Here is an 11471-nt window from a genome sequence, read left to right as displayed (position 1 = left end):
TTCCGCAAATCCTTTAATATGACAATATGTAATCGTCATAATGTAATTAAGTAATAAGTAATTAAGACATATAGGAAAAAAAGATGAAGAAATGGCCAACTATGTCATGATCACATGCACACTAGGACACCTGGCGGGGTCAGTCATTAGAGCAGGCAACGCTTGATCTCCGTCGTCAGTTTGAGCCCCACGTGGGGTGCAGAGATTACTGACATAAAGAAAACTTTTTAAAAAATGCACACTAGTGAACTGGCAAGGGAGGGCCCAGCTCTGACACGTGCCCAAGCAGAGGCTCTCACCTCCCCCCAACTCCGGAACTCCGCCTTTTCACTCATTAAATGGGGCTAACAATACCAGTGCAGATCTTCTGAGAGTCACAAAAGGCAATGGACTCGAAAGTGTCTTGTAAAGGGGGAGCCTGGGTGGCTTAGTGGGTTAAAGCCTCTGCCTTCAGCTATGGTTGTGATCCCAGAGTCCTGGGATGGAGTCTCATATCGGGCTCGCTGCTCAGCAGGGAGCCTGCTTCCTCCCTTCTCTCTCTGCCTGCTTGTGATCTCTGTCAAATAAGTAAATAATATCTTAAAAAGAAAAAAAAAAGTGTCTTGTAAAAATAAAAGTGCTACACAAATGTAATGTGGTGTTATTCTTAATAATTTCCAATTTGCTGGGCAGGGAATAGAGAGCTGCAGCCTGGGACTCGGTCCTACCCCTTCTGCAGCCCCTCCATGGGCTCACAGAAATTGGCAGGGGCCCTGCTGCTCAGCTTCAGGCCTCAGCCCCCCCCCCCCCCCCCCCCGCTGAAGGGTCACTGTCAGTCCGCACGGTGAGAGGGACAAGAGCCTCACCTGGGGCAATGGGGTCACATGGCCACTTCCTCTCATCCGCAGGTGCACCTCAGTGGAGAGACAGACAGCGAATGAGCCCCTGTATCTGAACCTCTCCCTCTCCTCTACGACCAACCCCTACTCCATCAAGAGAGCTCAAAGGGTTCACTTCAACTTTACATCAACTGGAGTCAAATACCCGAAAAACCAACAGCCCGTGCACCACCCCACACCACCCCCACCCCCAGATCCCATTGGAAATGCTGCCTCCTCCCACCACCACCACCACCATTCCCAAAAAAAACCTTTAAAATCATACCCTGGGGCCACCCGGCTGGCTCAGTCAGTAGAGCCTGGACTCTTGGCCTCGGGATTGTGAGTTCAAGACCCACATTGGGTGAAGAGATTACTTAAAATAAAAATCTTAAAAAAAAAAAAAAATCATAGTCTCAAAGCAAACGGAAAGATTTGCTTCCTATTTGGGATTTGTTTCATTATTTTATTTTTTAAATCCATGTTCCCGTTCCCTTCCACTGCTGTGGGGAAGCAGAAGCTAAAGGACAGACGTCTTTATCCAGCAGGTGGACTGCGCACGTGTATGCGTTCACTTCAGCCTCCGCGGCTCCCCAGAACCGTGGGGCTGAGCCTGCCAGAGCTGCTCCGCCCTCGCCCTCCGGGACAGCTCCTGCTCCCCCTTGGCACCAAGGTCTTTGGGTCCCTGGAAGGGGGAAAGGGGCCCAAACCCTAATCGTCTCTGCAAACCGCCGTCCTTCCCCGGACCGGCTCGCGCAGGTGCGTCGCAGAAGTCTTAACCGTAACCCTAACCTGTACCCTAACCCGTACCCGTACCCGTACCCTAACCCCGTAGAGACCGGTTGCCGGAACCCAGAGACCCCGCCGCTGGCGTTCCCCGGGCGGGCAAATCCCGTCTCCCGAGAGCCGGGGCTGCGGGTCGCGCCGAGACCGACCCTCCCCAGGGCTTCAGGAAAGCGGGCGCCGCCCTCCTGCCCGCGTCCGGCTCTCGGCCCCGCACGAGGGCGCCCGCTCTGCGCCCCGAAGTGCCCGCGGTGGAGGCGGCCGGGGCTGGGACAGCCGGGGCTGGCACGGGGCTCTCCAGCCGGGGGCCGCAGCCCTGCGTCCCTCCCGCTCCCCCTCCGCGCCCGTCCCACTCCCCGCGGCGCAGGAGGGGCAACTGGGGGGGGGGGGGGGGCTTCCTCGACTGTTCTCTCTTCGCAGCCCCGGGGAGAAGGGAGATTCTCTCTTCGCAGCCCCGGGGAGAAGATAGTTCGGCAAACTGGGGCTCCCAGGAAGTGGGGAGGAAAGAGAGAAGGAGCCGATGGTCTCCCTCCGAGGCGCCCAGAACCTACGAAGGAGCGTGCCCAGCCCGGACGAGGCCTGGAGGGGAACAGCGACAAATGCCCCATTGCCCTTAGGTCCAGTTTATCCCCTGCCCCACACCCTGAAACCTCAAACACAAACAATGCATTCAGACGGTAATTCCATTAGTCATCCTCCCTGAGGGGGCCGAGAGCCCGGCTTGGTTCCCATGGGGTGACTGGGCTGACTCATGCCGCGGCTGCAGGGATGGGCCAGATCTGGACTGACCGAAAGGCTGAAAGGCTCGATGCTGTGCTTAGCCCAGCCCCTACGACCCCTCCGTGCCCCTCCGTGAGGACCCCGTGAATCTCATGCTCCTGCAGCTGCCAGCTACTCAGACCACAGCCCCCACCACAAAAGACATAGACAGACTCTTAAAGTAGGCCCCCCCACCTTCAACTGGGCCATGGGCGGCTGCTGTGGGCTCAGCCCGCCAGTGGCCTCTGTCCTGCCAGGCTTGGGGCGTGCCAGATGCGGCCCCACCCCCACCCCCGCCCTTCAGTCAGCACACCCAGAGCACAGCAGGCCTTTGTCTTCTGGAACGCTGCTGATGAGGTGGGAGGCAAAGGCAGAAAGAAATGTAAATAAAAGTAAACGCCCTTACAGCCTGTGTCCGGACAGGTTGCACCCGTTGATAAAATACTGGAGGCGGGCAGACTACAACCTTCCTTCAGGAAGCTCCCTACAGTCTTAATGTCAACGCTTTGCTAGAGGGAAAAACTTTACTCAGCTTGACAATAGCCAGGCTTCTGGAGAGTCTGCTTTAGCCTGCAGAAGTCCTTCTGGAACTTCTCTTATCTTACTTCCCCCAACCCAGAGGTGTACGTACAATCAGTGGTTCCTCACAGTCCTGGGACAGCAGCTCTTTCTGCCCACGGGTCCTGTCCCCGTGCTTTAATAAAACCCCCTATTTGCACCAAAGATGTCTCAGGGGGGCGCCTGGGTAGCTCAGAGGGCTAAGCTTCTGCCTTCTGCTCAGGTCGTGATCTCCAGGTCCTGGGATGGAGCCCCACCCACCCACCCATAGGGCTCTCTGCTCAGCGGGGAGCCTGCTTCCCCCTCTTCTCTCTGCCTACTTGTGATCTCTGTCAAATAAATAAAATCTTTATTTAAACACACACACACAAACACAAATATGTCTCAGGAATTCTTTTTTGGCCGTTGGCTCCAGCCTTCACCATCCTCAACAACATTCAAAAATTACATCACCAGGACTATCTCTGCCCCACTCTGGACCATCACAGCCTGGCTTGGGCACCATTTCCTTCCCTACCCACATTCCAGAACCCTCTTTCCTGGGAACCACGTGAGCCTTCCTTAAGAAGCCTTCGTCCAGGGTGAGACCCTTTTCTAATTTGCCTGCAGTCACCTTACAGGCTAGCAGCAATCAGGGTGGCCCCAGGTGTGGGGCACTGCCCTGTCACTCCCAGAGGTGACCATGAGCAAACTCTGATGGCTGGCACAGCACCAGTAAGAGGAGGGAACAGAAATCACTAGGAAGCCAGGACACGGAGGCAGACTTGACCAAAAAATGATATTTATTGAACAGTTATCCACCACAGTATTTCAGTATTTGACTCAGGCAGGCCCGCTCCAGGGTGTCTCCACCTCCTGATATGTTTTCAGCCCTTGAGGGCGTCATTGTAGATCAAAGCCAAGGCCCCCAGAAAGGTGACATATTCCTGGAAGTTCACCACCTGGTCCTTGTTCCGGTCCAGGTCCTCCATGAGCTTTGCAATGTCAGCATCCTGCAGCTTCTAACGTGTCAGAAGGGAAATCCAGACTCAATGTGATGAGAACCTCTGATTCTCTCCCTTGCTCCCTCAGACAGGGGACCCTGCGCTCTCCTCGTCAAAGACATTGGCTTTATTGCTCCGCTAGGCTCCGCTGGGAACTGACCCATGGTCCCAGGAAGCTGTGTGGGCTCGGGCCCCAGAATATGGGGAACTGAGCGTCAGATGCACCTGGTCCCTCCCTCTCCTCACCCTGCTTCCGAAGGGCGGGGGAGCGGCCTTACTCACCGCGCCGATGGTGAGCTCCTTCTGGATCAGCTCCTTCAGCTCCTTCTTGCTCAGAGTGCTCTTATCGCCTTCCCTGCCCGAGTACTTATGGAAGATAGCCACGAGGAGGCCAATGGCCTGGTCCAGGGGGCACGCCATGGCTGGGCGCTGGGCTCAGAGCTGGGGGCGGAAAGGCTGGTCAGTGCCGAAGGGCCCCACCCGCCCACATTCACATTCCCCGAGAGCTCTGTCCCCAGCCGCACCGCACCGGTGTCACCAGCGGGAGTCGGCTCGGGGCTTGGCGGGAGGGAGAGGCAGACCCGAAGGCCCAGAGGAGAGAGGTGGCCAAGCAGCAGCCGGACCACGGCCGAGAGCCAGCCACGGGGGCTCCAGAGGTCGGGGAGGAGGAGGGGGACCGCACACCCGGGACACACCCACCCGCAGCCCGGGGTGCACTCGGGGGACCCACCGGCCGCCCGGGGCCGATTCACCCCAGGGCGGGCGGGCCCTCGAGGACTCACCGCTCGGCCGGGAGAGCGTCCGTGGACCCGCGGGGCGGCGGCCAGCGCGCCTTTTAGCGGCCGCGGGGCGGAGGCCGGGCGAGTCAGAGCCCCCCCTAACCCCGCCCCGAGCCCCCCCCCACGCCGCCGCCTCCCGGGGCCAACCTCCCCCCCCCCACCCCGGGCCAGCCCCACCGCGCCCTCCGCGCCGCCCTCAGGCCCGCCCCGTCCAGGCCCGCAGGGCGCCGGCCTCGGGCTGTTCCGGTTCCCGGCACGGAACGGGGATCCCAGGGGAGACCGTTGCCAGCCAGGGACACCGAGCTCCCGGCCAGCTCCCCGGCCCACGGCGGGGGCGGGGGGACTCCCTAGAGGGTGTTTGGGGACAACCCCGGATGGAGGGGGAGCGGCCAGTGGTCTGTAACCTGGGATTCAAGGGACATCTGGAACACCCACCCCTCAGCAAAAACGAATTCCCACCGCCACCCTCACAACTCACAACCCTCCCTCCCCGGCGCAGCCCGTCCCCTCCCCCGCTCGCCCCCTCCCCCGCCGCACACCCCAGCCTGGAATTCCGCCCGCGGCCTCCTGCCCGGCGGTGTGCGCGCTGCGCCCTCCGGAGCTCCGTACGCTCCGGTGGAAACGGTTTCCGGACCCTCTCCCGAGCCGCAGAGGGGAGTGAAGACAGCCGGAAGCCCCGGACCCCACAGAGGACTGGGGTGGGGCGGGGCGGGCTAGCCCCCCCCTCCGGGGGAAGTGGGGAAAGGAGGCTGGCGAGGAGGCCTCGGGTGGCCTCAGACTGGCTTGTCCACCGCCGCCCTCGGGAGCCTCCCCCAGCGCCCGCACCTCCTCTGCCCTGTCAGAGCGCTTCCTCTTAGCTTTCTCTGCGAGGCAGGGGAAAGCCTGGCCCAACGGCCCCATTTTCCGGAAGGGCAAAACTAAGCCCAGGAAGTTCAGTGACATCCACACGGAGGAAGGGAGGAAGCCCAGGACCCTAAATCCCGGAGGCCCTCAGCCCACTCGAGGTGGCGTTCTCCCTTGCCCCGCCCCCACCACCACCCCCTAGGCAAGGGGGACAAGACATCCTCAAAACCAGCCAGGAATGGAAAACCTTTATTTGCCATGCTGGAAGGGAAGGCGGAAGCAGGGTCCATCCAGAAGGAAGGCGAGGGCAAGTGGCCAGAGGGGAGCTGTGAGAGGGACTGCGGAGACCAGGGGGAGGGGCTGAGCCCTGGTCATTTCCTGTCCTCCAGGAAGAAGTCGTTGTAGGCCATGCACAGTGTGGTGAGGAACACCGAGTACTCCTTGAAGTCGATTTCCTGGTCACTGTTCTTGTCCAAGCTCTTCATCAGGTCATCAATGCTGGTCTCCTTCATCTTCTTCAAGGGAAAGGGACAGGTCAGCGACCCCAAATAGCCCTGCATCACCACCACACGGTGCCACCCACAACCCGGGAAGACAGCCTCAGGGTGACTCTCAGCTGAGTCCCCAACATGGACGGTCTCAGCCCCCAGCGCACACCCAGCACCGGGCCCAGCGCCATGCGGTGACACACCTTGAATCCAAGCAATTGTCCCTAGGAAAGCCGGCCCAACCGCCCCTTTCCACAGCACTTCCCACCATCCAGGGAAATAGTGGTCTGGACGTTATACAGCGTCCAACAGAAATGCCTTGGAGACTGTGTGGCACTGAGCATGATCAGACGTCTTCTGTCCCTGCAGAGGGTAGCTGAGACCTGACCCAGACAGCATGCCACGAAAGCCACGTGTCAGAGCCCAGAAGCCACCGCGGCCTTCCCTTCTGGGACAGCTGGCCGCTCAGCTGTGTGGAGATGAGGCCGGGGCTCAGCCATGTTCTGTCTGTCCCCTGCTCTCCCCTGCTCTCCCAGACCAGCTCCACAGAGAGGATGAAACATGGCCCTCGGGTGAGACAGGAAGAAAACACAGGAGAGTTCTGCCCTCCCCTCTTCACTGCCCGCAGTTCCCGCTTTTCCACAGGAGACACACGTCAGGACAAATGGAGATGGAAACAGCTTCTCTGTGACACGGTCCTTGCCCCAGCATTCCCCAGGCCCTCTGTGCTCTGTAATTAACCCCTGGGGACCCGCCACCCCTCCTTTTGCCCTCGTTAACTTCAGGATGCAGCGAGCCTGGCGGGAAAGCCGGAGGGCAAGCTTCGTGAAACCCACACCTGCTCCTGTCCGCTGCCCGAGGGAGGCGCACCAGGGTTCACAATGTGACTGGAGAGGCCCCAGGACTAGATTTTCAAGAAAGAAGGAAGGACTCGACCTCTTACTAGCTAGGTGTCTTTGGACCAGTTGGATAATGTTTCTGAGCCTCTGTTTTTTCGAGCTGTAAAAACAATCTCATTTCCTCATAGGCTTTCCCCTCGGTCAGCCACCTCCCCCCTTCTCCATCTGGCGAGAAGCAGTCTGTCTCCTTCCATCCTTGTGTTCCCAAACGAGCAGAACACTTTTTGTTCCCATGTCGGTGCCAGCTGAGAGCCCTGGCTGGGCGCCCTGGGGCCTTGTCCCCCATGATTCCTCACACAGGCTCTTCGATGGCTCCGTGCACCCGGCCTCAACACACAAGGCTCCCCGACCTCTAGGCCTTGGCGCAGGCTGGAATCCACCCTCTGGATGCGGCCCTGCCTCCTTCCCAGGGAGACCCAACTCACCTCCCATCACGGAGGCCGTGCACCTGTTGGCCCAAGATGTCCACCTTCTTCCTTAGTCTCTGTCAGTCCCATTGGTCACCCTACTCCAGGCTGAGTACTGGGAGAGCAGAGCACTGGTGCGTGTCCCCTCTGCTGGTGCTCTACAGATGCAGAGCTGGGGCGTCCTACCTCACAGAAGGGGCACCCCTAAAGTGGTGTGGTGCTTCTTCTGTTCTCTTCCTCCCCCATGGTGTGCACAGGGAGAACTCGGGCTTTGGGCTGGGGCAAGAGTCACCTACCTCTCCAAGACACAGCTCCTTCCTGATCAGCTCCTTTAGTTCCCTCCTGCTCAGGGTCAGTTTGCTGCCTTCTCTCCCCGAATATTTATGGAAAGTGGTGACCATAGTGGTCAGGGCCTTCTCAAGAGGTGTCTCCATCAGTGAGCTCTGGAGGGTGAAAGGGGAGGGAAGGACCACCATTCCCGGGAAGCCAGACCTGCTGCTTCCCCCATCGCTAGTCCAGCCCCAAGGCAAACAAGGAACAGCCAGAGCCACGAGACCCTCCAGCCCCTATAGGAGCTGACACACGCCCCTGCTTAGGAGATGCTGAAAAAGGGCTCTAGGGGCAGATGACCTCCCCGCGAGATGAAATGGTGGCAGACGAAGGAGCCAAGAAAGGTTCCCTGGCCCATTGACCTCGGGCAGTCACTCCCCAGAGGCTGTCTCGCCCCAGTCACCTTCCTGTGCCCGGGCGCCTGAATCACTGGAGCGTGCGGAGTGTCCCATTACGGAGGTAGAGGACAAGGCAAAGACAGTCCAGGCTTCAGAGGGGGGCTGGAGCTGGACCTGGGAGCTAAGATCTCAGCAGGAAACAGGGCAGAGTTTGCTGGACCTGTCCCGCTGGTCTCAATCTCTGGCCCACAGACCTGGACCCTCCAGGTCCTTTAGCATGGCCACACCTATCCAAGGAAGAGGCCGCTCCTATGACTTAGGAGGGGGACAACACCCAAGAAACCTGGGGGCTCCAGGTCAATCTGTGTAGAGTCCAGAGCAAGAAGGAAGAAGCAGCTGGCTTTCACCTTTGCCCAAAGCCCACCTAGTGATTCTTGAGCTGGATCTGTCATTCACCTCTCGCCACCCCAAAACCTCAGCATCATGCCCCCTCACACTCCAGAAGATTCAGCCATGAGCACAGGGGAGGGGAGGGCCTCTGGGCGTCAGGGACAGCACCCCAGCTCTTCTGACTGCAACTGCATACCCAGAGCCCCTTCCCCAGAAACTCCGATAAGCCCTGCTCCACACTCCGCCCTCCTTCCTGAGCCCATGTCTGCCCAGCATGCCAGGCCTTCCTTGGTGGTGGTCCCCAAGGCTGTCGTGGTCTGGCCTCACCGCCCCACTTGCCCCACCACACAGATGAGCAGGAAGGTGAGTAGGAAGGACTCACCAGGGAAGGCGCCAGCAGACAACCACACAGCACAAACAAGTCTCCCTCCCACCACTCCCTGCTTTTGTTCCCTTGCTCTGGTCCCCAGGAAACCAGAGGAGGGAGAGCCAATGAGGAGAGGGACCTGAGAAGGCCCAGGTCAGAGCCTCCTGGGACAGGGCTGGGGAGAAACCCCTCTGCCAGTCTTGCCTTCCTTGTTTCCCAACAGAGCGGAAGGGGGCATGTTGAGCTCATTGAGGCACACACATCTTCAGTTCCAGAAGCTTTATTTTCCCAACCAGCACTCAATCTGATGGGACTACAGGGGTGGAGGAGAAACCAGGAGCCCTGGGAAAGGAGGGAAACGTGGCCCAACACAGGGCACCTCCTCACAGCCTCCTCACACCCTCCTCACACCCTCCTCACACCCTGCTCACACCCTGCTCACACCCTCCTCACACCCTCCTCACAGCCTCCTCACACCCTGCTCACACCCTGCTCACACCCTGCTCACACCCTCCTCACACCCTCCTCACACCCTCCTCACACCTTCCTCACACCTTCCTCACACCCTCCTCACAGCCTCCTCCCAGCCTCCTCACACCCTCCTCCCAGCCTCCTCACACCCTGCTCACACCCTGCTCACACCCTCCTCACATCCTCCTCACACCCTCCTCACAGCCTCCTCACACCCTCCTCACACCCTGCTCACACCCTCCTCACACCCTCCTCACACCCTTCTCACACCCTGCTCACACCCTGCTCATACCCTCCTCACACCCTGCTCACACCCTCCTCACACCCTCCTCACACCTTCCTCACACCCTCCTCACAGCCTCCTCACACCCTCCTCACACCCTCCTCACACCCTCCTCCCAGCCTCCTCACACCCTCCTCACACCCTCCTCCCAGCCTCCTCACAGCCTCCTCCCAGCCTCCTCACACCCTCCTCACAGCCTCCTCACACCCTCCTCACAGCCTCCTCACACCCTCCTCACACCCTCCTCACAGCCTCCTCACAGCCTCCTCACACCTTCCTCACACCTTCCTCACACCCTCCTCACAGCCTCCTCACACCCTCCTCACACCCTCCTCACACCCTCCTCCCACCCTCCTCACACCCTCCTCACACCCTCCTCCCAGCCTCCTCACAGCCTCCTCACAGCCTCCTCACACCCTCCTCACAGCCTCCTCACACCCTCCTCACACCCTCTCCACACTGTGCCTCTGGTCCACACTGGGAACAGAGCAAACACAACTTGAGATGGGAATCCGCGGGAAAAGATGTTCCCTGCTGAGGGCGTGGAAGTCAAGGTCAAGGTCATTAGCAAGCATGGAGTCAAAGCCTAAGATGCCTCGCTCCTCTTCATGGGAAAGAGTTGTCAGAGACGTGGAACAGCGGCCTGGGAATCGGCGACATGGAAGGGGTCCAGGAAGGGTAGGCCCAGATGACAGGGAAGCAGGCTCAGGGCAGGATGGAATAGAGCAGGGGCGGGAGAGTGGCCTGAATCAGAGCAGAGACACTTCTACCACCAAACGGTTAAAGTGTGAGAACGGAGCTGAGTCAGACGGCACCTGTGGCCACAGCATCCCCACCAGGCCTGGACCCTCCGCCCTGCGCCCCCTCTGCCCCGCTCCGCCCTGACCTGGGCTGGCAAGGAGAGAGAGAGAGAGAAAGAGAGGCAGCAGGGACTGGTCGCTGAGCAACGGGAGTTTCCGAGGCACGAGTGATGCAGGAACATCCCCGGGGGAGGGCACTCCCTTAGAAGATGGGCGGCCAGGGCCCTGGCAGAAGGGGAGGAGGCAGGCTTTTTCCTGGACCAAAATCCTAGCCAGGCCTCTGCAGTCACACTCGGGGGAACATCTGAGTCACCTGCCCCACTGCTCTGACGCTGGAGAGAAAAACAGGCTGTAATGAGAGGGGAAAGCTTGCGAGGAAGGCCCCACAACCCCAGGCCCGGCCTGCAGGAGAACGTCCATCACCCATCAGCCTGTAACCCGAAGAGACACGACATCAGGCCTGGTGTATTCTGGGGGAAGAAAAATCTCAGTTCCATTGATCAGATCTCGTGTCTGGAATTTCATCTCCAAAATTAGGGCCGCCTCCCACCCCTTCCCTCCCTCCGACCCCAGCTACCATCCTCGCTCTCCCCTTTGGGGTCCTTTTGTCCCTCTCTGAGGGACCATGACCCTGACTGCTAACAGCCCTCCTCCCAGCGTCGCTGGTGACATTCTCGGGCTGCTGCAATGCGGTGGTCTCCTTCCACACGGCCTCCCTGGCCTAACCACGGACAGGAGGGATTCACCCATCCCTGGGCTGGAAACTAGGGCGCTGGAAGGGGCCCACAGGGCAGGGCCCTCGTGATTCAGCTCCTTGCCCCAGGGCGCCCAAACTCCATTCCAGGCCCCAGCCAAGAGCAGATGTGACCTTCCATCTCTCCAGAGGCTGAAGTGGGAGGGGCCAGTCTGCTGGCAAAGACCCCACAGCCGGGGCGCTCCAAGCCTTTGGGGGTTCTTTGCCCTGCCCTGGGCGCCATCAGCCAGCTCCATCATGCACACACACAGTCTTCCACTCACCCCTGCCCCCCCCTCCACTAGTCTGCTCACCACGGAACCGCTGTCCACCGCCTGTGCTGCCCACCGGGACCCGTCCCTCAGCCCTCACCACAGCCCCAGAGCCTCTCAGACCATCAACC

At 59.9% G+C, this 11471-nt stretch overlaps 2 protein-coding genes across 11 annotated transcripts; both read right to left on the bottom strand.

Annotated features, from left to right (window-relative positions):
* Nucleotides 1-3721: 3721 nt before the first annotated feature.
* S100A6 (S100 calcium binding protein A6) lies at nt 3722-5931 on the bottom strand. Of its 5 annotated transcripts, none has more exons than XM_082703774.1 (3): nt 5810-5931; nt 4223-4381; nt 3722-3958 (listed from the first exon to the last, which is right to left on the bottom strand). In XM_082703774.1, the coding sequence occupies exons 2-3, from the start codon at nt 4358-4360 to the stop codon at nt 3824-3826; spliced, it is 273 nt and encodes a 90-aa protein (XP_082559900.1). In that variant the 5' UTR covers nt 4361-4381; nt 5810-5931; the 3' UTR covers nt 3722-3823. The 5 variants fall into 5 exon arrangements, with proteins under 5 accessions (XP_082559900.1, XP_082559901.1, XP_082559903.1 ...); XM_082703775.1 differs by having other exon boundaries at nt 5545-5861; XM_082703777.1 differs by lacking the exon at nt 5810-5931 and adding an exon at nt 5259-5520.
* S100A5 (S100 calcium binding protein A5) lies at nt 5811-8894 on the bottom strand. 6 transcript variants are annotated; one of them, XM_082703727.1, is made up of 3 exons: nt 8797-8894; nt 7653-7799; nt 5811-6077 (listed from the first exon to the last, which is right to left on the bottom strand). In XM_082703727.1, exons 2-3 carry the CDS (start codon nt 7788-7790, stop codon nt 5934-5936), a joined length of 282 nt encoding a protein of 93 aa, XP_082559853.1. In that variant the 5' UTR covers nt 7791-7799; nt 8797-8894; the 3' UTR covers nt 5811-5933. The 6 variants fall into 6 exon arrangements, with proteins under 6 accessions (XP_082559853.1, XP_082559855.1, XP_082559854.1 ...); XM_082703729.1 differs by having other exon boundaries at nt 5811-6074; nt 8797-8893; XM_082703728.1 differs by lacking the exon at nt 8797-8894 and adding an exon at nt 8090-8286.
* Between the last annotated feature and the right edge of the window lie 2577 nt (nt 8895-11471).

The sequence above is a fragment of the Mustela nivalis genome (assembly GCF_964662115.1).
Source record: "Mustela nivalis genome assembly, chromosome: 16".
Classification (NCBI taxonomy): Eukaryota; Metazoa; Chordata; class Mammalia; order Carnivora; family Mustelidae; genus Mustela; species Mustela nivalis.
This window is presented reverse-complemented; position numbering and strand designations above follow the sequence as displayed.

Bases quoted from the DNA above. Each gene is read 5' to 3' on its own strand.
- S100A6 (XM_082703774.1), bottom strand. From the start codon at position 4,360: ATGGCGTGCCCCCTGGACCAGGCCATTGGCCTCCTCGTGGCTATCTTC. The intron at 3,959-4,222 runs GTGAGTAAGGCC...CTGACACGTTAG, and splicing joins AGGAGCTCACCATCGGCGCG to AAGCTGCAGGATGCTGACAT.
- S100A5 (XM_082703725.1), bottom strand. From the start codon at position 7,832: ATGGTGGTCCTTCCCTCCCCTTTCACCCTCCAGAGCTCACTGATGGAG. The intron at 6,078-7,652 runs GTAGGTGACTCT...TTTCCCTTGAAG, and splicing joins AGGAGCTGTGTCTTGGAGAG to AAGATGAAGGAGACCAGCAT.